General features: G+C 44.3%; 1 protein-coding gene across 2 annotated transcripts in view; it reads left to right on the top strand.

Annotated features, from left to right (window-relative positions):
* Positions 1 to 24,869, top strand: part of ACIN1 (apoptotic chromatin condensation inducer 1) — a 30,732-nt gene extending 5,863 nt beyond the window's left edge. Inside the window, exons 5-18 of one of the 2 annotated variants that reach the window (XM_045841292.1) lie at positions 4,436 to 4,524; positions 5,241 to 6,491; positions 7,722 to 7,837; positions 15,589 to 15,730; positions 19,155 to 19,197; positions 20,248 to 20,381; positions 20,480 to 20,632; positions 21,169 to 21,310; positions 21,636 to 21,781; positions 22,128 to 22,235; positions 22,369 to 22,476; positions 22,655 to 22,979; positions 23,090 to 23,190; positions 23,939 to 24,869. In XM_045841292.1, the coding sequence (XP_045697248.1) occupies positions 4,436 to 4,524; positions 5,241 to 6,491; positions 7,722 to 7,837; positions 15,589 to 15,730; positions 19,155 to 19,197; positions 20,248 to 20,381; positions 20,480 to 20,632; positions 21,169 to 21,310; positions 21,636 to 21,781; positions 22,128 to 22,235; positions 22,369 to 22,476; positions 22,655 to 22,979; positions 23,090 to 23,190; positions 23,939 to 24,265 (3,185 nt within the window). In that variant the 3' untranslated portion in view covers positions 24,266 to 24,869. Of the gene's footprint in view, positions 1 to 4,435; positions 4,525 to 5,240; positions 6,492 to 7,721; positions 7,838 to 13,682; positions 13,832 to 15,588; positions 15,731 to 19,154; positions 19,198 to 20,247; positions 20,382 to 20,479; positions 20,633 to 21,168; positions 21,311 to 21,635; positions 21,782 to 22,127; positions 22,236 to 22,368; positions 22,477 to 22,654; positions 22,980 to 23,089; positions 23,191 to 23,938 lie in introns of those variants that run through there. The other variant, XM_045841293.1, reaches the window with a different exon arrangement.
* The last annotated feature ends 655 nt before the right edge of the window (positions 24,870 to 25,524 follow it).

The following is a 25,524-nucleotide window of genomic DNA, read 5'->3' as shown; positions in this document are numbered from 1 at the left end:
CCTGTCATGCGCCCCCCACTGGGGACCTGGCCTGCAACCCAGGCATGTGCCCTAGACTGCCAATCCAGCTGGCAGCCGTTTGGTTTGCAGGCCCACGCTCAATCCACTAAGTTATGCCAGCCAGGGCTGAATCATTAATGTAAGTGGTCGTGGTTAGTTGCTGGCTCTTCTGATTGATATAGAATTTCTTCTTCTTCTTTTTTTTTTTTTTAAGATTTTATTTATTTATTTTTAGAGACGGTGGGGGGGGGAGAAAGAGAAAGAGAGAGAGAGAAACATCAATGTGCAGTTGCCGGGGACCATGGCCTGCAACCCAGGCATATGCCCTGACTGGGAATTGAACCTGCAATGCTTTGGTTCACAGCCCGTGCTCGTCCACTGAGCTATGCCAGCCAGGTAGAATTTCTTCTTGAAAATAAGTTTTTAGGAGGTGTTTAATGGTTGGAGAGAAACACACTCTTTTAGAGACTTTCTTCTCAAATATAAAAGTGGCAGACCCTCAATTGATTCATTTAGCGCTTAGCACTCTTTTTTCCCTGATCGTAAAGCCAGGAGTAGGGGGGGAAACTCTTATAAATTAGTTGTCAGTATTTCTTCTCAAATAAAAATCACTCAAAGTATTTATTGATTTCTGCTATGTACATATCTCCATACTAGAGTGTATGGGGAGGTAGCACATTTGTAAAAATCTCTTTAGGGAGAGAGAAGACAATTGCACATAAAACTAACAGTAGAAGATGGTATTTTTTTAAAGATTTTATTTATTTATTTTTAGAGAGAGGGGAAGGGAGGGACAAAGAGAAGGTGAGAAACATAAATGTGGGAGAGAAACTTCGATCAATTGCCTCTTGTATGGACTGAACCCACAACCCAGGCAAGTGGCCTGACCAGGAATCAAACTGGCCACCTTTCGCTTTCCAGGATGATGCCCAACCAACTGAGCCATATTGGCAAAGACTGGGACTCTACATTTTTTTAAAGTCCTCTTGTAGTTCTGTTCTTCTGGGACTTGACATTTTTTTAAGTCCTCTTATTGTTCTGTTGATCAACTCAATTTATCAATGACTAACTGAAAGAATAGTTTTTCAGTATGTTTAATCATGATCCTTGGTTTATATTTCAGCAACCTCCTATTTATGTGCTATAGACAATCCCAAATAGGAAGGAGAACGTTTATAAAATCCTCCCTGACTCTCCTTCTTGCCTTCCTGTCTATCACTTTCTTCAGATTTTCTTAGGTATTGGGAGTCAGTACCCACCCTCTAATAGTCAGAAGTTGTCTGGAGTCCCTTTTAGATCATGACTGGGTATACAAATATCATATGTTAACTTTTTTCAAAAAGAGCCCAATCTAGGAAAATTAGGAGGGAAAAAATGCCAAAACATTTTAAAATGAGTATTTAGAATACAGGTTCTTTAACAAAGGAGTAGCCCCAAGGGATCTTAGCGAGGCTTTTGCTTACAGAACATGTAGTGCTTATTACTTTTTCTCATATTAAATCTGGATGCTGAGATGCTAGAGAAATGCTAGATAATGTTTAACGTAGACAGCCACCATGACTCAGATTTAAGTTTGACATCATTGCCAGGTCTCCATTCTTTTAATTCCTGTATCTTATTCAAACCCAGATACCCTTTGGCTACAGGGTTTACTGTTATCTTTTATTTTTTAAGGCTTTATCTATTTTTTTAGAGAGAGGGGAAGGAGGGGAGAAAGACAGGGAAGGAAACACCAATCAGTTGCCTCTCACATGCCCCCAGTTGGGGATGTGGCCTGCAACCCTGGCATGTGCCCTGACTGGGAGTCAGACCTACAGCCTTTTAGTTCACAGGCCAACACTCAGTCCACTGAGCCATGCCAGCCAGGGCTTGCTGTGATCTTTAGCTACCTTACTGGGGTCCTGTAAATCCTCCCCAGAGATTTGTCTTCTAGGGTGAAGACCCTACTCTCCAATATGGTTCTTCCATTTTTCAGTTGAATACCTTATACATTGTCTAGCAGCCAGTAGCCAGCCACCTTGTCCTGACAAGGACAAATCCTGAAGGCATCTGGCTTTGGAATCTTGGAAATCTTAACATTTACCCTGACTTGCTTTTCTATTCCTAAAATAAATTCATTAACCCATCCCCACTGTTTGCTCCACCTTTTGCTAAAGGTGCTCAGTTTCTACACATATTATTCACATCTGGCTTAGAACACTTACGTGGCCCTGTGCTCATAATGGAAAGATGGTACCTTTTCCAAAAGCTTGTCTGCGTCGTATCAGCTTTATACAAAGAACTAGAAAGAGATTCTTCATCTCTTATATTTTGTTTTGCTTACTAAGTAAGCTCTTGTTTCATATTGTCACATTTTTTTAAGAGGGGGGAGAGAGATAAATGTTCATTGTTCCATTTATTCATTCATTGGTTGACTTTTTTAAATTGAATTTATTTGGGTGACATTGGTCAATAATAAAATTATAGATTTCAGGTGTACAATTCTATCATACATCATCTGTATATTGTATTGTGTGTTCAGCACCCCAAGTCAAGTCTCCCTCTTTCGTTTATCGCCTCTTTACCCTCTCCTACCTTCCCCAACCCTCATTTCCCTGTGGTAATCACTGTACTCTTGTCTGTCTAGGAGTTGTTTTGTTTTGTTTTTGTGGGGGGAGTGGTTGGTATTTTTTTCCTTACCATTTATCTCCCTTGTATCCCACTGCCTGCAATCATCACACTGATGTTCATGTCCAATAGTCCTTTTGCCTCTTTCCTCACTCCCTCTACCTCGTAATCCCCATCCCAGAGCTGTCGCCTGCTGTCTATGAGTCTTTCTCTATTTTGCTTTTTAGTTCAGCTTGTTCATTAGATTCCACATATGAGTGAAATCATATGCATTGGTTGACTCTTATATGTACCCTGACCTTACCCACAACCTTGCTTTATTCAGACAACACTCCAGCCAGGTGAACTACCTCACCAGGGCTATTTATTGATTTCTTACAAGTTATTCTAAACTGTTTACTAAAAAAATCTGGCCTGATACTACATGTCTTAACCATACATCCTGTACACAGATGAAAAATGGTGTATGTGTAGAGATCCTGTTAGTTAAGTGATCATGGAGTAAAGTTTTACAAAATATGTGCAGTCTTCTAGTTCATTTTTATAACTTTCTTTTTTTAATTTACCGAAGCAAAGACTAGTTCATTTTAGATTGTTGAGATACAGAAATAAGAGAGGAGATCCTGGATTAGAGCTCACACCATCTGCTTTATTTACCACCATTCTATATACTATTATTGTAGAGCATAGCTTTGTGGATCGTTTAAACCTTTTGTACTGTATTAAAATGGAGCCCAATCTAGCTGGGTGTATATCTGGAATGTAATGTTCTTTAGGCTGTCTTCTATATACTGTGTTCTCATCAGTATTTGCGTTGATGCTCTATCTAATGTTTTGGGTTTTTTTTTTTAAGATTTTATTTATTTTTTAGAGAGGAAAGGGAGGGAGAAAGAGAAAGAGAGAGAAACATCAATGTGCAGTTGCTGGGGACCATGGCCTGCAACCCAGGCATGTGCCCTGACTGGGAATTGAACCTGCGACACTTTGGTTCGCAGCCCGAGCTCAATCCACTGAGCTATGCCAGCCAGGGCTCTACTTAATGTTTTAATACTTGTAGAAAACTTAGACATCTTCCAGCCCATTCCCTCCTTTTTCTCAAGTCAAGTCATTGTGACCAAGTTACCATGCTTTGTAAAATGTGAGAAGAAATTTTTCCAGTTTTACATGGAGTATTTGCAGTAACCTACACTAACAGTTTCCAAGCTTTCTTTTAGTAGAACTTATTTTCCCTTAAAAAAAAATCTCACCTTGAGTGCCATATATAAAACATAATTGAAAAAGACTATTTCTGAAGCCCTGTCCAATTTGCTTCTAATAATTTCTAAGTACTTTAGGGCCCTGAAAACTGTTTAAGTACTTACTTCATTAAGATTGTTATTTTACAAACCGGTACATTAATCATAATGTATTGGTCAAAACTAGTGGTAGCAATTGGCAATCCAAAAAAATAGTGAACATAGTGAAGTCTTGAGTTTTGATTCAGATTAAGAAAACATTTTATAGAAATAAGTGCATTTTGTATTTGTACATCTCTGCTAGACAGTTTTAATGCCCTGGTAGTTATTTTAATTTATTTGAGTTATTTGTAGTAAGTGAATTGGTTTTGATATACTAAAAATATTCCAGACATATGCAGCAGGAATTATCAATAATACCGTGACCCATAGGGCTTTATAATATAAGTCTTTTCTTCTGCATAGAAGTCAAATAAATTGATACCAGTATGTATTGATGAGCTCATGTGCTATGATTGACTGAATTTAGAAGAAAGCAACCTTGAGTGAATGTTCATGTCATGAGTCTGACTTGATTTTCTTTTGTTTGATAGGAAAAAGCTCCTCTATTTCTGAAGAGAAAGGCGACTCTGATGATGAGAAACCAAGGAAAGGAGAAAGACGATCATCCAGGGTCAGACAGGTAACTCAAATATCTCCTAAAGCATTCATCACCTCTTTGGGTAATGCTTTGGATACCTCCTCCTTTCCTTCCTCCTCAAACTATTTTAGAGTTGGCATCTCTAGATTTTTATGCATTCATCTTCTCTTTCTCTTCTTTTTTTCATTTTTTGTTTTTTAATTTAGATCTGTTCTGGCCTTCAGATGTCCGAGTGAATATATAAAAAATAAAACTTAATTGTAAAAGTTAGTAGGCTGATATGTATTCCTGGTATGTAGTCTCTTCCTAAAGCACAGTATTTAAAAACATATAATTAATTATTCAATTAAAACCTTAAAACTATTTGATATATTAAGTGAGCAAATATGAAAGTGTATGTATAGTATAGTTGTGACTAGAACCAATGGGAAAAATTAAATATACCAAAATAAAAAAAAATAATCCCATTAAATGATAATAGGCCGATCCCCCCTTCTTTCTAGATTTTAATTTATATTTATTTTTAAAGCTTGAAGCTAAAAAATAAATTGGAAGTTATCATTATTGTATTTTTTTTGGTCACTCTGATTCAGTAAGAGTCCATGTTTGTCATGTTTGTTTACTGTCACACATTTCTGTGTTGCTGAAAAAGACATGTGTCATTTGAGTTCCTCCTTCCTGTGTGTTTCTCGTGAGATATTTTTTCTCTTCTCTTTTGATAGTGAGCAAATATACTTGAAACCATTGTAGATTTTTAGGCAAGAGCAGCTAAACTCTCAGAGTGCAGCCAGGTTGCTGAGGAGGAAGAGGATCAAGAGACACCTTCCAGAAATCTGAGGATCAGAGCAGATCGAAATTTGAAAACAGAGGAGGAAGAAGAGGAGGAAGAGGAAGAGGAAGAAGAGGAGGAAGAGGAGGAAGAGGAGGAGGGAGTAAAATCTAGGGAAGCACCAGTTCTGAAACAGTTTGAGGAAGAAGAGGGGAAAGAGATGCTGAGAGCAAAACCAGAAGAGGTGATGGATGAGAGACCCCAAACCATAAGATCACAAGAACAGGAGGGGTTAGAGAAAGGAGGGAGAGTTACAAGGTCCCAGGAAGAGGCTAGTAGAAAAAGTCATCTGGCCAGACATCAGCAGGAGAAAGAGATGAAGACAGCTTCTACCCTTGAGGAAGAAGAAAGAGAAACAAAATCTTCAAAGGTCTTGGAGGAAAAATCAAAGTCTCCTTCCCCTCCTCGATTGACTGAAGATCTGGAAAAGGCCCCTCTTATGCTACAACCAGAACAAACTGCCAGTGAGGAGGAGACTCCCCCACCTTTACTTACCAAGGAAGCATCTTCACCACCACCTAATACACAACTTCAGAGTGAAGAAGAAGCAGAGCCCATGGAAGGCCCAGCCCCCCCTGTTCTCATTCAGTTATCTCCTCCTAATACAGATGCTGAGGCCAGGGAGCTATTAATAGCTCAGCATACTGTCCAGTTGGCAGGAGGCTTGTCGTCTTCGACAAGTCCTGCAGACACCAATGCAGAATCTCCAGCTGAGAAAGTGCCAGAAGAGAGTGTCCTGCCTCTAGTTCAGAAAAGCATACTAGCTGACCCCTCAACCCAGAAGGGTCCTGAAACTGAGTTGGACAAGTCTGCTCCACCACTCCCTCTAAAAATTGAGGAATTAGCACCAGCCAAAGGGATCATTGAGGAATCTCTGAAACAGCCATCTTTGGAACAGAAGGAAGGCAGAAGGGCTTCTCATACCCTTCTCCCAAGCCACAGATTGAAACGGTCAGCTGACTCATCCTCTAGCCGGTCCTCCTCATCTTCATCTTCCAGTTCTAGATCAAGATCTCGCTCTCCTGATAGTTCAGGCTCTCATTCTCACTCACCTCCAAGATCTAAACAGAGAGATATAGCTCATGCCAACCCTCGTGGTAGATCCAAGATGGGCTCCAGATCAACATCAGAGTCCAGGTCACGTTCTCGTTCACGTTCAGCATCAAGCAACAGCAGAAAAGTAAGTATGGGAGTATCCTGGGTGTTTTGATGTTCTGTCTGTATGCCAGTGTTTTTCAACAGCAGGAGAAGCTATCATTTTCTGGCAGAAATAGGAAAAGCTTCCTTTAGTTGCTAGTTCAGTGATTACTTTTCAGAGTCTAATTTTCAATTAATTGATCCCTAAATAGGGTCCTTTTTTTCTTTTTTGAGCCTCTTTACAAAAAAAAAGAATTTGATTTACACACACACACACACACACACACACACTTCATTTACCCACCTTCTCCACTAGACTGTAAACTTCTTAGGGATATGGACATGTCTTTTTACACGGGTATTCCAGTACCCAGCACCTGGTTGGGACTTAATAAGTAATTTGTGGAATAATATAAGAAGTTAGGGAGATCACTACTAACAAACAGGAATAAACACAGGGACAAAAAATTCCAAAGTATTAAATTGGGTCAGCAGAGGTTGGAAAACTCAGTGATCTACTGAACATAGACCACATAAAATAATTTGCATTATGTGTTTCATTTCTTCAGTCTCTGAGCCCTGGAGTCTCCAGGGACAGCAGCACCAGCTACACTGAAACCAAAGATCCCTCTTCTGGTCAGGAGGTTGCAACTCCACCAGTGCCACAGCTGCAGGTCCTTGAGCCAAAGGAGAGGACTTCCACCTCATCCTCTATTCCAGTGAGGCCTATGAGCCAACCTGAGCCAGCCGAAAAGCATGTGACACAGAGGGTACAGCCTGAGCGGGTAGGCTATTATGCCCTCTCCCTAGAGGGAGATGGAGGATTAGGCATGATTTTCCCTTTTGTCTTAACTATAAAACTGAAAGACCAGTCTGGACAAGATTCACTAGAAATGTAGAAGGTTGGGGGTACCTATTAGATTCCACTTAACTCATTTCCAACTCCCTGGTTCATGAGGCTGAGTTCTCAGCTCCAGGAGGATGCTCAGGGTCAGTTATTCCACAGAACTCTTTTTTTCCCCCCTGCCCAAAAGGAAGCCTTTTCTTGTTTCTTTCATAGTAGAATTCTAATAAAATGATTGCTGACATAGAAATTTTTAAAGCAATATTCCATTCTATTTTGTAAAATGAAATAAAGATACGTAGGGCTGAATGCAGAGCTGGTGTATGGTGTATGCCCTGCTCTGCCTTTTACCTGCTCCAGGTTAAAGAAAAGGAACCCAGCAGATATAAGTACGTTGCTATGTTTGTTTTGCTATGTTTGTCCTGACAGGGGAGTCCAAAGAAGTGTGAAGCTGAAGAGGCAGAGCCACCAGCTGCCACACAGCCCCAAACCTCAGCAACTCCAACCTCTCACCTACCAGAATCAGAAAAGATTCATCACACTGTGTAAGTGATATACCTCAACTGGGGTATAACAAGGAACTAGAAGTGTGGGATAGTTCTGGATAGTTCTTTTCCCTAGGGCTCTTCGACTAAGCAGTTCTAGTTTTCTTTTAAAACATGAAGGTAGAGCTTTATCTGGACAAAGGCTAGACTTCAGTTACTATGTTGGGACCTGCCACCAGACCTCTTAAGGTAGTCTGAAAAGTGATGGTGAAAGCATAAAGAAACCCATATCTGGGATCATCTGACCAAAATAGTCAGTTTCTTTAAGGAGAAGACAGCAGAGGCTTCTGTTACCAAACTCAAGACAGTGTAAGGGAATTAACCCAGGACATCTTAACTCAATCTTTAACTCACATTTACCCGTTACATCTAAGCCCAGGAATATGAGTTAATAAAGCATATGGAGGGTCTACAAAGAAAGGCACAGGAGGGTGCTGCTGTGTTTTGATTTCTGTATTTTTCTTGTTTATTAGCTGTCATTTTGTTAAACACGATCTAAGTTAGCTCTTACACCTTACAATAGAGCAAAAGGTGAAGTCCATATCAAGTCGGAGGTTTATTCCTCAGTCTCAAAGACCTTTGAATTGACTTTATCAATCATACAATTAATATGAGTTTTCTAGTCCTTACATTAGTTCTAGAAAAATACTCATAACAAATTAAATCTGTAGTTGAATAGTTATCCATTATTCTAAGCTCTTAAGTATTATAAATTAAGAAGCAATTGAACCAAAATTTCTGGCTTCAGGTTCTCACGGGAAATGAAAAAGAAAAGCATTGTGGAAATAAGATGCTTAGCTTTTAGACATCAGGAGTCTGGTACTGCTTCGGTGAATGTTCTTTGTAGACAGTTGGCCTGAAGTCGTTCCATTTGTTTATGTGTCATTTTAACACTATACTGCCAGTATGATTTTTCCCTTTATGTAAAAGTCTAATAATTTACACTCTTCTAAGAGCTTTAGACTATCTTTTTGCTTCTGATTTTGGAGGGTGGTGGGCAGGTGACATGATTTTATTATCTCATTTCCTTATGACTTTAATAATAGTTTTGTACTCTTTACTAGATAGCTCTTGCCTTGATAATACCCTTGCAACTGTCCATTCCAATATTTTTGCCTCTGCCGCCATCTTGTGGCCATTTCATTTTAGGTTTAAAAGCCAAAAATTCATTCTACTTCCTTTGAAAAGTTTTCGTTTTTCCTTTTTTGGATGAGTACATTCTCCTTTGGAAAAGGGTGTTTCTTCTAGGACCATAATGTGAAAACCCAGCGGATTCTGGAAGTGTTCAGGATTTCCCCAGCTACACACCATCGATGAGGAAATGGGGTGACACCTTCCCTTCCATATCAACCAGAGATAATACTTGCCTCCCCATCCGAATCCCCATCCCTTGGGGGTACAGCATGTCCTTTGCATAATGGCAATTTCAAAGTAGGTGTTGACAACCTGTTACTAATTGGGCATGAGGAACTGCCTCCTATGTACCTTGAGAAGCAAGTAATTTTCTAAAAAGCTCTGTGCTTGCCCTTAAATTCTGTGGGTCTACGAGGTCCTGGCAACAGAACGGTACTTTATGCTGTTTTGAAGCACCTTTATTTCTGGACTTTTGAATGCAGTCCAGGGCAAATAAGGCTTGGAGTCATACACAGTTTTTCTCTCCAGGTAAAGGTGGCTTTGATCTTCATTTTATGACTAAGGTAATCTACATGATTCTGGCAAGGTGATAGGCAAGTGGCACTTTGCGTAAACACAGATTGTTCATTGTTGCCTTGGCAAGGTTCAGTGGAGGAGCCTCTAGATTAGAAATGCATTGAGAGCTTAGGAGTAGCTCACATATATCCCTCTTACCCACTTTCCCTCTGCCTGCCTTTCAGTTGGTCTGTTCAGCAGCCTAACAAAAAGGCATACTCAAAGGCCTAAACCCATAGACTATTCTGGGGTTGGATTTGGTAAATAAACCTTTGAGAAGGTTGCCTACATTTCTGGAGGTCTTGATACAGTTAATTCACAACACTCTAGTCTTTCACCAGCTTGAAGTCCTAGTGTTCAGTTTGGGTGATCTTGGGAATGCTGGCCAATTTTAAAAGTGGGATCAACAGTTTTAAATGGAAAAGACCGTTTGTAACTTAACCTTGGTTTTACTGTCTGTCTCAATAAGAAGTCACATGACTTTAATAAAAACAGGGCCTAAGGCCTGTTGATTCAGTAAAGTGTTAAAAAAATTAGATTTTTTACTTCAAAGACCTCTCATCACTTGGAAGAGATTTCCTAACTTTTTCATTGTGGGTGGTTAAATCCATCCTGATTCTGATTGTTCCCTGAGGAGTTTTAGATTTATGAGGTAAAGTATCTTTTTCATTGTTTGGAGCATTAATTTGTGAGCCCTCAGTTCTATTTCAGCTGATCTCTATTCAAAAATACAATCTTTTTTTAAAAGATTTTATTTACTTCATTTATTAGAGAGAGAGGAACGGAGGGGGAGAGAGAGAGAGAGAGAGAGAGAGAAAGAGAAACAGCAGTGTGCGAGAGATGCATGGATCGCTGGCCTCTTGCACACACCCAAGCAGGGACCTGGCCTGCAACCGACATTCCCTGACAGGGAATTAAACTGGTGACACTTCGGTTCACAGGCCAGCACTCAATCCACTGAACCACACCAGCCAGGGCCCAAAATATAGTCTGACACTTGATTTGAATATAACAAAAATGTCCTCATGCAGCAGAAAGTACTGGTATTCTGTTTCTACATTTTAAAAAAATAGGAAAGGCAGGGGAAACTTTATGTGGGCAATTGTATCATCTAGCAGTAGTTAATTCACACCTGAATTTTTCTAAAGACAACCTTCCTGTGTATACAAACCTTGAAATAGCAATTTAGGGCTCTTGGTACTATGTATATTTTATCTTTTTGCCTGAGTTGGAGAAAGGATATGGGTCCTTTAAGCCAATATGATGGTGTAATTGATACTCCCCACAGGACCTGCAGGGCCAATATGCCAAATGATGCATAATAAAAAAGTAAAGTTTACTGTAATCATTAGAGTTTGCTCACTGAGAAATTGGTATCTAAGGACATAATCCACCAAGTCCTACTGTCCTTAGTTGTCATGGAACTAGTATGCTCCTGAGGATATTCTATATTTAAATCTCACTGCCTGGGATGGTTAACTTCCACTATTTCTTACTGACTTTCACATCAGGTCCTCACCTCTCATGAGTTTTCTACAAAAACTAAAATTCAAACATACGTGCCTGAAAAATTTCATTTTCCATTAGCCTATCTGAATCTCATTCATATTCACTTATGAACTGTAATGTGATGTTATTAGCCCCCAAGTAGTTCTATCCTTTTATTCTGGGTTACAAATGCTTTATGTGCTATTCCCACCCCCTAACCCCCACTCAACTTCACATGTATTTCAGAGATATCAGAAACATTTGTGTAAGAACTTAAATAAGTGGGAAGGGAGATTCCTTTTGTCTTTTTAGAGACTACAAGGAGAAGCTGCGTGGGGCTCTGACGTAGTTAACAAGGCTTCAGGACTAGTCCTGCAAGTAGGTTGAATCCCCTTTTGCGGCAATTTTAAGGATTCTTCTTTTTCTTATGAAAATAAAGCCTTGGGAATTTTTGGATCCCACAGAATTGATCATGGGGAAATAGCACAAACTTGCTGTGTCTTAAGGCCAAGGATAACATGGTAAAATTCTTACTCTTAAAAAAAGTGAAGTACAATTTCCAGTAAAAGAAAATGTTTTTCTCCAAGGAAACTACTTCTGGAGAGGCATATTGGCAGCTGAAAGCATTTTAGGACAGTTCATGGACAGGGAACATTTATTTGGATATGTAAAGGTAACATTTTCTATGGGAATTCCAGCCAAAAAAATTATTTGAGATGAAAACTTTTAGCAAGCACGTATTAAAGTGTCCACTTTGTACCCAAAATGACGACCAAATTCAGAAATAGTCACTGAGCATTTCTCTGTGTTAGGCCTTGGGGCCAAGGAATACAGTCTCTAACCCTCAGGAGTTCTGTAGGATGAAGATGAGGGGCAAGTAAACCATAGATTGTTAATAGAATGATAGGGGCATTGCTGAAAGCCTGTCAGGCAACTTACTGAAAGTCTTCATATCAGAGAGCATCCTACTCTTTGAGGGAGCCAAAAGTTCCATAGGTGGCATCCAGTGAGATAATAGCCTAATAGGACAGGTGTTTATGCATATCCTTACCTTGACTGTGAGTGTCATTCAAGCCAGACTTTTAAGAGTGAACGTTTATCACATTGTTCCATGAGTTAGGTATTGTTGTTATCACCACTTTACAATTAAGAAGCACAGAGAGGGTTAGGAACTTGCCCAGTCTCACACATCTTGTGTGAGGGTGGGACTGAGGCCAGGATTGGGCCCTCGCCAATTTGACTCCAAAGCTCTGTCTTACTGAGGAGAAAGGGAACTTTTACAGTAATATATAAAATAAACTGCATGACCTTTTTAGCATGCATTTGGCACACAGTTTAAGACTTTAAGCGGCAGAGAGAAAATTTTATTCCTGGTTATAAGCTCTGGTATTACAAATGAGATAAATAATAAGTTTTTTTTAATATTTTATTTATTTATTTTTAGAGGGGAAGGGAGGGAGAAAGAGACAGAGAGAAACATCAATGTGTGGTTGCTGGGGGTCATGGCCTGCAACCCAGGCATGTGCCCTGACTGGGAATTGAACCTGCGACACTTTGGTTCGCAGCCTGCTCTCAATCCACTGAGCTATGCCAGCCAGGGCCAATAAATAAAAAGTTTTTGGTTAAGCCCAGAAGCTTGTCTTAATGTTAAACCTCTACTGCCATTAGGATACAAAAGGAGCACCTTTGGAGTCCACCAGTGAGCATTTTGAGCATCTACTGAGCTTTATGAATGGTTAGAGTCAACTTTCCATTTCACATTTATGCTAATGAAGATGCCCATAATTAATTTCTATTTAATCACTTTCTGCCCAACAGGTAGCCCCCACCTCATATAACAGCTCTCTCTCATTTCAGTTTCTCAGCTACTTCAGAGCCTTCACCTTGGAGCCCTCACTCCAAGAATTGCCTTTGTGCTTCAGCTGCCCAAGGTCCCCTTGCCCTGTTTATCTTTCTTTTTTTGTGGCTCCAATGGACTCTGGGGCAGGGTGACCTTATTAAAGACTCTGAAACAAAGTTGTCTGTCATCTCTTCAGAGACACCTCTCCCCCACCTTCTCCCCCACTAGTAATTCAAAAAGGGTCTCTGCTTATCCACTTCTTTCAACATCCCTGGCAAAAAGGACAAGTTAGAGTAGAAACACGTGGTCAATGGTAGGGATGAGCAGCCCGTTATGTAGTGATTGGATACTGCCAATTCTCATCCCACCTTGACCAGCTGATTGGCTGATCTGGTTTCAAGGTTTAATGCCTGGTCTCTTGGGGAGAGGGAGGTGGGCATAAAAACTGGCCTAAGACTCTCCATTCTGTCTCTCAATTCTGACTTTGTTATCTGCCCTCTTTAGTTGTTTTTCACTCCCAGCTCTGCTGTTTTCCTTACCTCTATTCTCTGGAATCTTCCAAGCAAGCAACTGTAACTTTGTATGTCCTCTCTACCCGGCCCCCTCCCCGCCCTCTGGGAAGATGAGGAGAGAGCACCCTCTCCCTGCGGGGTTAGGCCTTAGCTGTTGTAACCTGAGAAAAGAAGGAAAAAGGCCATACCTACTGAGCCAGCAGTGAGCTGCCTGTGGCCTGCTAGAGGCTAAGAACCTTGCTCACTCAGGGCCCTCCCTCTTTTCTTTCCCCTCCCCTGCTGCAGCAGGGCCCTCCCCCATCCGCACACACAGACTGCTGGGTAAGTGGCAAGATGGCTCCCCTGCATGTCTCCGGCTGATCGCCGCTGCTCCGCTAATACAATAGAGCCAGCCACTACCAGCAGCCTGGCCCTCTCCTTCCTCCTCCTCCAGAGAGACCAATCCAGCCGAACTCGGGGTTTGCCGTGAGGACTTAACGCTTATCTCTTAAAAGCCAGATCTATTTTAGTCTCCCCTCACCACCACCACCTCCCCTTCCATTTACCATTTTTTTGGATCCCCAGTTGTTCCATCTCAATTTTCTCTCTCTGGATTGGGTGGCTGGGGAGGAGGTGGTGGGATCTTGGGACAAGGAAGGTGTTTTGTTTTGTTTTGTTTAATTTTTTAGGATTTTTTGTTTGGTTTTTGTTATTTCTTCCATTCCAGAAAGGGATAAACAGCACTTCCAGGGGGAGAAAAAAAATCATGATATCAGAAAGCAAAGAAGGGTGAGAGCTTCACATTTCCATGTATCCCCTTTCCCTACCACTCTAGCCCACCTCATCTTCCTCTCTACTCCATCCATGGGTTTCATTCTGTTTTTCATTTCGGTTTGTTTTCAGTCATTCTGCTTTCCCCCTTTGTCCTTCCTGCCTGATTTCTAATTGGCCCCACTTGCCCTCTCTCTGTAGGAAATAGGTTGATAAGCCTTTTTAAGATTTAGAGGGTTGAATCTTGTGTTTCTGTGGGGGCCTGTTAGCTGGGGGCACAGTTCCGACTTTCCCCTCCCCCCCCCCCTTCCTGTGCATCCCTGCCTGCTCTGGGGAAGCTGTTCTGACCTCTGAGTGTCAGTTCGCCTGTCGGCAATGCTGAATTTCCTGGTGGTGGCTATCAACCTGGGGAGGTTTGGTTTCCCTTCTGAGATTTAGGCCCTGATCGTCTCGATTTGAAAAAAATTTTTCTTAACCCTAGTGTTAGGGTGGGAGTGGGGGCGAGATTAGAGGTAGAAGTTAGAGATGAAGACAGAAAAATAAGAGAGGAAAATAGTTTATCTGAAGTGTATCTGTGGGATTCGTTGCCTGAAATGAGAGATAACTTGTGAGATTGGAGAGTGGGTGGAGTGGGTTCAGTGTTTGTGGGGGCAGAATGCATGGTTGGGGGAGGGTGTATCCTGACTGGGAGGCCTGCTCTCTTTATCTTTTGGAAGTTGGAGTGAGGGAATGGGCGAAAGCAGAATATAAGAACAATTCCTACACCTCTGAGCAGGTAAAAGTGGCCTGATTTCTTCTCTGAGCTTTCATACTTTCTCCAGCAGTTTTAGTTTCTCCTTTTAGATGAGAAGGTGCTTGTTGAAGCTTGAACCTTCACCAGCCCTACTTTCCCTGTTGCCTCCACCCTACCATCTCCCTTCTGGTGTCTCCAGATCCTATGGGTCAGTAGGCCTTATTAAGCAGTTGATTAAACATAAGTCTGGGATCATTCACCATGGCCATGGTCATTTTTTCTTGTCTTTTTAAAGAATCAGATTTCTCTTAGTTTGTCATGCAATTTTGTTAAATAAAGGTGTCTGTGGCCAGGGGACAGAGAGGCCAGAGTTTGTGGGCAAATCACAGTCACTTTTGAGGGCTGTTTTGGGTGGAGGGGCTGTTGGTTTTCATGTAAGAGTACTTTGGTTAATTACCTAAGAACAAATGGAGCCCTGAGCCAACAAATCACAGCTTTATCCCATCTGGGCTGTGGGTGGATATGGTTGCCTTGATCTTGTAGTTCCCCAAGGAAAAAACAGTTTCCCACTTTCCTGAAGGGAAAAGATCTCTAGTCTGATGTGAAAAGTAACTCTCCAAACCCACTTAAGTGATGAGGCCTGGGGGTTTCCTGACCCAAAAACCTAACATTTTGTTCTCTTTTTTTTCTCCTTGGTTTTTTTCCTGCCCTTCCCTCCCACCTCTCCCCATACTGTCAGTGAGGAGAAGGAGGAAGTGACCATGGACACAAGTGAAAACAGACCTGAAAATGAGGTGCCAGAGCCCCCCATGCCTATTGCAGACCAAATCAGCAATGATGACCGCCCAGAGGGCAGTGCTGAAGATGAGGAGAAGAAAGAGGTAAATCTTCAAACTACTCGTTGGGGTGGGTGGGCAGGCAGCAGTGGAGCTAGGGGAACGAGTGGACCAGTCTGATGATCCCTCATCCACAGTTGGATAGCTAAAGAAGGGGATAGGCAGAGACTCCCATCAGGATAGGGCCATGGGAGAATTCGCTGGTTTAGCAAGGGAGACCCTTTGTGATGATGGGGGACAGCGCTCATTCTTACCCCTTTCCTTAATGGGGAAGTAGTGCAGTCCAGACTCTGGAAGTTTGTAACAGGAAAACAGTTAATGACCCTTTAAGACCCATTCAGCTTTCCCTGCCACTACCTCCAGTCGTGTGCCCCCCCCCCCCGCCCCCACGCAACTGCTTTAGCTTTCCCTCCTTTTTAAAAGCTTGTTGTAGCTAAACGCCATCTAGTGGGCTTTGGTGGTTTTCAGCTGACCAGCCATGCTGTGGAATTTTTGTTTGGCATCTGCCCCCCAGTGGTCTCATTACAGAGATGTAGCTACTTAGAATTCACCTAGGGTGATCCCAAAACCCCGATTCCATTTCTGTGACCCCTCTATCTACTTTTTTGGCATATATATTATCTAGTGTTCTGCACCCAATTCAGGGGCCTCCCCCATCAGAGCCAGCGAAGTCTACTTGGCTCTTAATAGAAAAAGCATTAGCTGGGTTGGGAGTGGGGTAACAGGGTGGGAGGGACTGTTGTGTGTGTAGCCTTTCTTTGATGTGTGTTGCGGGGGTGGGGGCCGGTGAAAGTGATTTGATGTGCAGAATATTATTTATTACAAGGTCCTTCTTAAAACTTTGTCCAAGTACCTCATGTACGGTAATCCGCCCGTAAAATATAACCCTGCCCAACTGGCCAATCGCTGATGCCGCCTCTTCCTCTGGACCCACCCGCTGCTACTGAGCTGCCCAATCAGAGCCGAGTCTGCTATCCAGGCGTCTTGGCCAGAGGGGGGCATGTATATGGGATCCTGTGATGGGCCCCCTTTTGCCTCCCTGCCTTGCTTACATCAGGGGGCCAAGAAGAGCACTGTTCTGGAGAGACTTGTATTGAGAAAGCAAAAAGCATTTGGAAAGGGGTGGACTTGCACCATCTCCCTATTTGGGACACCCCAAGAAGAGCTTGTGTCAGTGCTGGGGCGTCTGCCCACATGCCCTTACCCTTTTGAGGACTGTGGGTTATCTTGTTTGCTACAGACTGTTGGGATCCCCTTCTAGGGCACCAAGACCTCCTAAAGAGTCAAATGTTTGTGATCACAGTGCCATGCTGTAAAATACCGAATGGGGCTCTCCGCTTAAGCAGTGACGACTAGGAACCCTGCAGAGAAGTCTAGGGTCTGAGCCCAGGGATTTAATGCTGATGACAGCCCAGCCATGTATCACCACTTGCTCATCAGATGGACTTTCCTTTGGTCCCTGTTATCCATGGTGAAGGGCACCATGTTGGTTGCTCCAACTTCTCCTCCATCCCTGGAGGCAGGGGCTCATTCATCCACCTGACTGGAACCACTGTCACAGCTGGAGTCCCTGAGGAGATGCCACATACAACTCTCAGAAGAAAAGCATTCTGACCTTGCTGCTGAATGTGTCCTGGGGCTATCCACCTTCTACCCCCAGGCTGCCTTCTGCCTTCATCAGAGGTTCCATGATCCCACTCGGTGAGAGGACCCCCCTCCCCAGTTACAGGCAGGGGAGAAGGGGACTCTGGAGTCATCACCTGAATTCCAAGTATTGGGTGGTGGTATTGCTGCAACTTGCCACTGGTGGACATAGGGTCCTGCCTGCCTCTCACGATAAAAGGCCAGGACCATTTCTGCTACTCACAGGCCATCTCATCAGGGACTGCAAGATGATGCCCCTACAGGGCCGGGACTGATGTCTCTGCCCCTTTTCCCCTCTGTGTACCCCTCGCTGAGCCTGACCACCACCAGTGAACTGTCTTGACATCATGGAAACTGGGCAGCGTCCCCCCACACGTTTCCCTCCCGCCCCCCCTGCGCCCCTGGGAGGACTCTGGCAGTGCCGTGCTGACTACCACGCCGTGCGCCCACATTTTTGCCAACCCAACCCCCCACCAATTGCACAGCGCCTAGCAGGGAGGGCTCATTCTGATTGGACCGGCGGTTGACTAGATACAGTACACAGTGAGGTGCGATTGGCTGAACTGAAGATCCCAGGTGTGAGATGGTACCTGGAACATTTGTCATATTCCTAGTTTATTTTCCTCTATTTTCTTCTTTCTTTTTTTTAATCTTTTTATTTTATTATTTTTTTCTTTATCTTTATTTTTCTGATTTCTTTATTGGATTTATTTATTTGGTTCATGTTTTTCCTGTTCTAATTAAGACTTTTTTTTCCACTAACTCACCCATCAAGAGCGGTCTGGCTAGGGGTCAGGCTGGCCCTTAACAGAGACCAAGGAGACTTGGTTAGATGACACAAATGGGGCTGGGGGTGATGGGGAAAGGGGGTTTCATCAAGAGGGTACTGCCCTGCCCCTAATAAGGGTCATGGTTCTTAGTTTTTCCAGAAATAAGCATTCCCCTTTTCTCCTCTTCCTCTTTTTGCTTTGTCCATAGTCTTTTTCCTCTTCAGTGTTTGGAACAGAAGCTTGCTTGAAAAGCAAGTTTGGAAGTTTCTAGTCCTTGCAAGAGCCCCTAAGGCTTAAGCTCTGGGTGGGGAGGAAACCGGAAGGTTTTAATAGAGCTCCATACAGTGATTGGAAGGTTTCAGACTCTCCTTGGGGACAGTCTTTCATAAAAGTCTTCCTTTACTGAAGACACCTTTAAATTCTTTCTGGGGGCACTTTGCTCAGGGACCTCATCTGCATTGGCTGTCCTTTTCCACAGTGTGATGGGAGTCTAGACAATCTTGACAGTCAGCTGTCTTAATGACTCAAAGCCACTGTGACTAGATGTCAGGCTGGACATTGAGAAAAGGAAGATAATTATCTTGTTAAAGTTGCCATCCCAGGGTGGTTTTCTTAATTTCCTCATGTTTTCTTCAAATTAGCAAGGAAGACCTAGGAGGCCAGGTGACTCAGTTCTGGGCATACCTTGAGCTTGGCATTCTCTCACCCCATAGAGACAGTGGAAGGGGTCATGACTGGTGCTTTTGAAGGGCTGGGAGGCTACTGAATTCCTCTTCCAGCTTATTTCTGGTTAAGCTAAAACATAGTTGTGGTATATGAACTAGATGACTTTTCCCTGCTCTGATGTTTGGTTTTATTTATTTTTTTTCTCTAACTTGCATTGATTCTGCTTCGTTTTTGCCGTTTGCCGCTTCTGTTTTGGTCTCTGTCTGTCTCTGTCCCTCTCTTTCTGTGTGTCTTTGGAGCTTAAGCTAAGACTGCCTCATCTAACCTCCTTCCCCCCTCTCTGTGGGGTGTGTCTCTTTCTCTTTTTCCCCCTCTTGTTCTCTATACAGAGTTCGCTGCCCAAATCATTCAAGAGGAAGATCTCCGTTGTCTGTAAGTCTAATCCCAATCCCTAATAAAGGCCAAGAATACCATAAAAATCAAAATTCATAGAGAAATAGATTCCCGTTTTCTCTCAGTGGCATTCTTGGGTCACCCCTCCTTCCCCATCACCTCCACCCATCAAATCTGTTTTGTTGTTGTTGTTGTTTTTAATTCAAAGCATTAGACAATCCCTGTCATTTTTTCCCCCAGTCACATTTCTTTGCTAACTCTAGTGAGATTGTGAGGTGACTCACCATTTCTTATGTAGTCCTAAATACATTCTTTTAGATATATGAATCCTCAAGACCAGGAGTGGGTTTGAGGGACTCTTCTGTAATGTTTACCAGTTTATACTTTATTCTAAGAGAGCATCTGAGGAGATGAAAGTGCTCCACACTTCAAATAGTTAACTTTTTGTTTTTTATAATTTTTTAATCCTCACCTAATGATATATTTGTTGATTTTAGAGAGGAAGCGGGGGAGAGAGAAACATCAATCTGTTGCCTCCCACACATGCCCTGATCAGTGATCGAACGTGCAACCTTTTGGTGTATGGGATGATGCTCCGACCAACTGAGCAGCATGGCCAGGGCTCAAACAATCACATTTTAAACATTTTTTCAATGAGGCTCTCTAAATTGACAAAAGTATAATAGATCTTTGTAATATAAATACCAATATGTAGTGTGAAAATTTACCTAAAGCATGATCAGTTTACATCATGATCTAAATTAACTTAGATTTTAATATCATATTCTTCCCCTCCCCGCCCCCTGCATTCTCATATCCTTAATCTTTCTTCCCCGGTACCTTACACATTTTTACCACTAAAAGTTTAAACTGGTCAGCCAACCCTGTTGCCTTCAGAGATGAGTTTTCATCTGTCAGAAAGTGGTTCCAGTCCTTTTATTTTTAAGCATGGTTTCCCAGTTCCCAAATATAATTGCAAGTTAACCTTTTAGTAAAATTCCAATCAAAGGCTATCTGTGGGTGTTGTAGTGTGAACCAGCAGAGGGCCTGAGACCATCTTAAGTGTTGGGTCCTATTTCTTGGGGACAGCAGCTACCAAGGGGGTGCCAGCTGGAAACAGTGACACAGAGGGGGGCCAGCCTGGTCGGAAGCGGCGTTGGGGAGCCAGCACAGCCACCACACAGAAGAAACCCTCCATCAGTATCACCACCGAATCACTCAAGGTGAGGTGGGAGAAGCCAGGGAAGGGAGGATGAGACACGTTAAGGTGGGAGTAGACATGGGCCCAGTGTAACGGGGTGGGGGGGTATCTGTGTCCCAGAGCCTCATCCCCGACATCAAACCCCTGGTGGGGCAGGAGGCTGTTGTGGATCTTCATGCTGATGACTCTCGAATCTCTGAGGATGAGACAGAGCGTAATGGTGACGATGGGACTCATGACAAAGGGCTGAAAATATGCCGGACAGTCACTCAGGTAAGGCTCCTTCACCCCTGTGTTGGGAGGCATGGTCAGTAGAGGCAGAGCAGGCAATTGAAGAGCTGTGATAGAGTCTTAAAGGGGAAGTCTCCCGTCTCTGCAGAGGGTTGGATTAATTGGTCCTTTTAGGGATCGGTGGGCTACCAAATCCAACCTGTTGCCTGTAATAAAGTTTTATGAGAACACAGTAATGCCAGTTCATGTACTCTTGTCTGTGGCATCTCTGTTCTATAAAGTCAGAGTTGAATGTTTGCAACCAAAAACTGTATGGCTCACAAAGCCTAAAATTATTTACTCTTATCCTGTACAGAACAAATCTACAAGACTCCTTCCTGCCTTAGTTTTCCTCGTGGAAGAGCTGAGGCATTAACAGTCCCAGGATTCTGGTGGAGGTGAACTTAATGATGAAATAAATCTTCCCCCAGTGGAAGGCACATGATAGGTTGACTGTACCACTCTCTCTTACCAGGAAACCAGAAGCTGAAAAGAATGTGCCAGTGTTTAAGAATTCTTCCATATCTGATACTTCACAGGTAGTACCTGCAGAGGGCCAGGAGAATGGGCAGAGGGAAGAAGAGGAAGAAGAAAAAGAGCCTGAAGCAGAACCCCCTATACCTCCCCAGGTTTCAGTAGAGGTGGCCTTGCCTCCCCCTGTGGAGCATGAAGTAAAGAAAGGTGGGTGAGCCATTAATGATTGAAACAGTGTAGTTCCCTGAATTCCCAGAGCACTTCATTGGACTTCTTTTAATGTTTTCCTGCCTTTTATTATAGTATCTTACATATCTGTTATCTCTGCCTCTCCTACTTGTTAAGCTATTGAACTTGAGGGCTGTTTGACTCTTTAAATCTTTGAGTACCCATAATGAGGTTAGCCTAGACAATACCTGGCACATTATATGTGCTTAGCATATTTAGATGGAAGGGTAGGGAGGGAGCAACGTAAAAGAAAGTTAGATATGTTGCTCCCTACTGAAAACCATTTGTGTGCTCTATTTGATAGTGACTTTAGGAGATACTTTAACAAGACGTTCCATTAGCCAGCAGAAGTCTGGAGTTTCCATTACAATTGATGATCCAGTCAGAACTGCTCAGGTGCCCTCCCCGCCCCGGGGCAAGATCAGTAACATCGTGCACATCTCCAATTTGGTAAGTCATTGTTTCCCACAGTGCAGCCCTGTTGAGTTTGAGCTTTGGATTCATGATTCTTAGGTTCAACTCCTAAGGAGACATCGACTCTGAGTGAATTGACTTAATTTCTTAACCTGTCTCATCTGGAAAATGGGGAGAAAAAAGTATCACGTTGCAGGGTTTTCTTGAGAATTTATAGAGGGCCTGGTACGTAACGCCTTAACAAGTGTTGCCACTCTTCTCACATTCCTACTAGAGGGTTCTGACTCTGCCTCCATCCATAGTTTGGAGCTGTACTCCTATGACAGCAGCTTGGGAAATCTTCATAGTTATATGAGTGTGGTTCTTCCATTTCCATGTACAGGTTCGTCCCTTCACTTTAGGCCAATTGAAGGAATTGTTGGGACGTACAGGAACTCTGGTGGAAGAGGCCTTCTGGATTGACAAGATCAAATCTCATTGCTTTGTAACGGTGAGGGGCAAAAGCTCTAGGTTCTGGCATGTTCCCTTTTGTGACCAACATGGCCAGGTTTGAGGGTGTTGTGGCAAGTGGGAGAGATTAAAGGCCTATTGTGACTGCTCTGCCTTCTCCCTTCCTCCACCAGTACTCAACAATAGAGGAAGCAGTTGCCACCCGCACAGCTCTACATGGGGTCAAATGGCCTCAGTCCAATCCCAAATTCCTTTGTGCCGACTATGCTGAGCAAGATGAGGTAAGAAACTTAGGGAGAGGCAGAGAGGCCATCCTCTCCCAAGATTCCTTCTCTCCTTCCTCTTTGTTTCCTTTAGTTGAACCGTAGGGCTTCAAAGTCTCTGTCCATTGGTACCTGGGCTCCTTCTGTGGGGGCGATGTCTCCATCCTGAGTATCCTTGTCCTTCCTCTACCCACAGCTGGACTATCATCGGGGCCTCTTGGTGGACCGTCCCTCTGAAACTAAGACAGAGGAGCAGGGGGTACCACGGCCCCTGCACCCTCCACCCCCGCCCCCAGCCCAGCCACCACAGCACCCCCGGGCAGAGCAGCGGGAGCAAGAGCGGGCAGTGCGGGAACAGTGGGCAGAGCGGGAACGGGAAATGGAGCGGCGGGAGCGAACTCGATCAGAGCGTGAATGGGATCGGGACAAAGTTCGAGAAGGGCCCCGTTCCAGATCACGGTCCCGTGACCGCCGCCGCAAGGAACGTGCAAAGTCTAAAGAAAAGAAGAGTGAAAAGAAAGGTACTTAGCTGTGGGGACACATGTATTCACTGGTACGTGGGAAAGGGAACAAAATGGGATGGGACATAGGGTCCTGTGCATCAAGTCTGACTCACTTTCTTCCACCTCAGAGAAAACTCAGGAGGAACCACCAGCCAAGCTCCTGGATGACCTTTTCCGCAAGACCAAAGCAGCTCCCTGCATCTACTGGCTCCCGCTGACTGACAGCCAGGTGAGCGCTGGCCTTCCTGTCCTTCTCAAGAGCTGCGGCAAGGCTGGGGACACTGGGGAGAGTCATAAGAGTGTCCGAGGGAAGAGTCCCAGGGAACAGCTTAGGGCAATACAGAAAAAAACGAGGCATCAAAGAAAAGTTAATGAGTCTGCCTAGAGAAGCCAAACCTAAGAGTGTGAAGGTAGACACAAAGACAAGAAATGTGTTTGCCTGGCCTAGGAAAGTGGCTGTGCCAATCATTCTTAGAAATTAATTTTAGGTAGAGAAATCTCCTGTTTTATAAACTTACCCATTTTTTTTTTTTAATACTTAGTGTTTTTTGCTTTTTAAATTTGTTTCTTTGTAACAGGCCTTTTGGGAATTTTAAGCTTATGCTACTCAAGTAGAGATTTGTTCACATGTAGACAGCTAGGGAAATATCGGCGGCCCGCATGAATGGTGCCAGTACCTGTTGTGGGTATAAAAGGCGAACACTTAGAGGAGCTGGGGCTCTGAAACAAGGACAGATCTTATTGCTCCTCTTCTCCCACCCCCCCCCCGCCCCCCTGCCCCAACCACCCTACACACACACACACACACACACACACACACACACACACACACACCCCACCCCACCCCCCCCACCCCCGCTTAACAGCAAAGCCAGCAGTTATCCTGAGCTAGGAGTACTGGGTAGAGGTGCAAATAGAGTGGGGCTGATGTGAGCTGGGCTGAGATGCCTATTCTCTGCCTTTTCTGCTGGCTACAGATTGTTCAGAAGGAGGCAGAGCGAGCTGAACGGGCCAAGGAGCGGGAGAAACGACGAAAGGAGCAAGAAGAAGAAGAGCAAAAGGAGCGAGAGAAAGAAGCAGAGCGAGAGCGGAACCGACAGCTGGAGCGAGAGAAGCGGCGAGAGCACAGCCGAGAGAGGGACCGCGAGAGAGAGAGGGAACGCGAGCGTGACAGGGGGGATCGAGACCGGGATAGGGAACGGGACCGGGAACGAGGCAGGGAGAGGGACCGCAGAGACAACAAGCGCCACAGCAGGAGCCGGAGTCGGAGCACACCTGTGCGGGACCGGGGTGGGCGCCGCTAGCTGGGAAAACACTGGGGAGAACTGCAGGTATCAGCCACCCTGCTCCTGGGTGGGGGCGCAAGGCCACAGAGGGATAGGTACAATCTCCACCATCTTGGAACCAGGGGTCTTTCACACCATTTGCCCAGTGCTGAAGTATGGCTGCCACCTGTCCCCACATACCAAACGGAGCAGCGGCCATCTTTCTCCCATACGCCCCATAACCAATCTCTTGGGATTTAGCCCTGTCCTTTCTCACATTTCCCATGAGGTCTGTGAGAGGGAAGAGCTAGGTTAGAGAGGTGGTTGGCCTAGAGGTGGGGAACAGCCAGGACCCCCACCTCTTTCATTTTTTCCTCCATATTGCTCACCACCTCCTGTGGGTACTCACACCTCTTGGGAACGGCTGGGGCCAGGACTGGGTTACCTATGAGCTGAATCAGCCTCTCCTGAGTCCCAGGGCCCCTGCAGTTCCCAGTCTCTTTCTGTCCTGCAGCCTTTCCCTCCTGCCCACCGGTTCCACTTTATATCCACCTTTTCCTTTTGTTCAATTTTTATTTTTATTTTTTTTTATTATTAAATGATGTGGTCTATGGAAAATAATAAAAATCTGACTTAGTTTTAACTGTGTGAGTGACTTTCATTGGGCAGGGCCTGGGTGAGAGAGCCAAATTGAAGAAGATGGCTGGAACCAGCGTTTCTTGTGCAGGCTGCTGCATCCCGGAATCGGAGTAACTCCCTCCTTTCCTGCCTTGGGTCTACCCACTCCACAGCTGTAGGGCTACCTCGCTGGTGGGTAGGAGGGAAGAGATAAGTGAATCCCAGTTAGGGGTATTTGGTCACCTGCTTTTCACCTTCAAGGTGCCTCCCACAACTGCCACGAGGGGGCGTCAGCCGCTTGCTCGGTAGGCGTCTATAAATGAGCTTCCCTAAAAGGCTCCACTCCCTATCTCAGTCCACTGTCTGTCGTGTGGTGTCGTGCCTTGGTCTCTGACCTGTTCCTAGGCCCAACCCACGGGCTCTTAAACCCTTATGAAGTCCTGAAGCGTACCACAGCCGGCCCACTCCAGTGCCCTGCAAAGGCTCCCCAAATGCTGCCACCCTGCACCCGGGGTCCGTACAAGCCCCCGAGGCTGGTCTGCGAGCGCCAGCTGGTCTCTGCAGTGGCTCCAAATTCCTCCACCTCGCCCCGCGCTCGCCCTTCGACCTGCTGGGGGGGGCGGCTGGGGGGGGCGGGCATCCTCCCCACCAGCTCTGGGGACTGACCTGGACCTCCTCTT

Source organism: Phyllostomus hastatus, unplaced genomic scaffold (genome assembly GCF_019186645.2).
Source record: "Phyllostomus hastatus isolate PE091 unplaced genomic scaffold, TTU_PhHast_1.1 phas_contig_348, whole genome shotgun sequence".
Lineage (NCBI taxonomy): Eukaryota > Metazoa > Chordata > Mammalia > Chiroptera > Phyllostomidae > Phyllostomus > Phyllostomus hastatus.
This window is presented reverse-complemented; position numbering and strand designations above follow the sequence as displayed.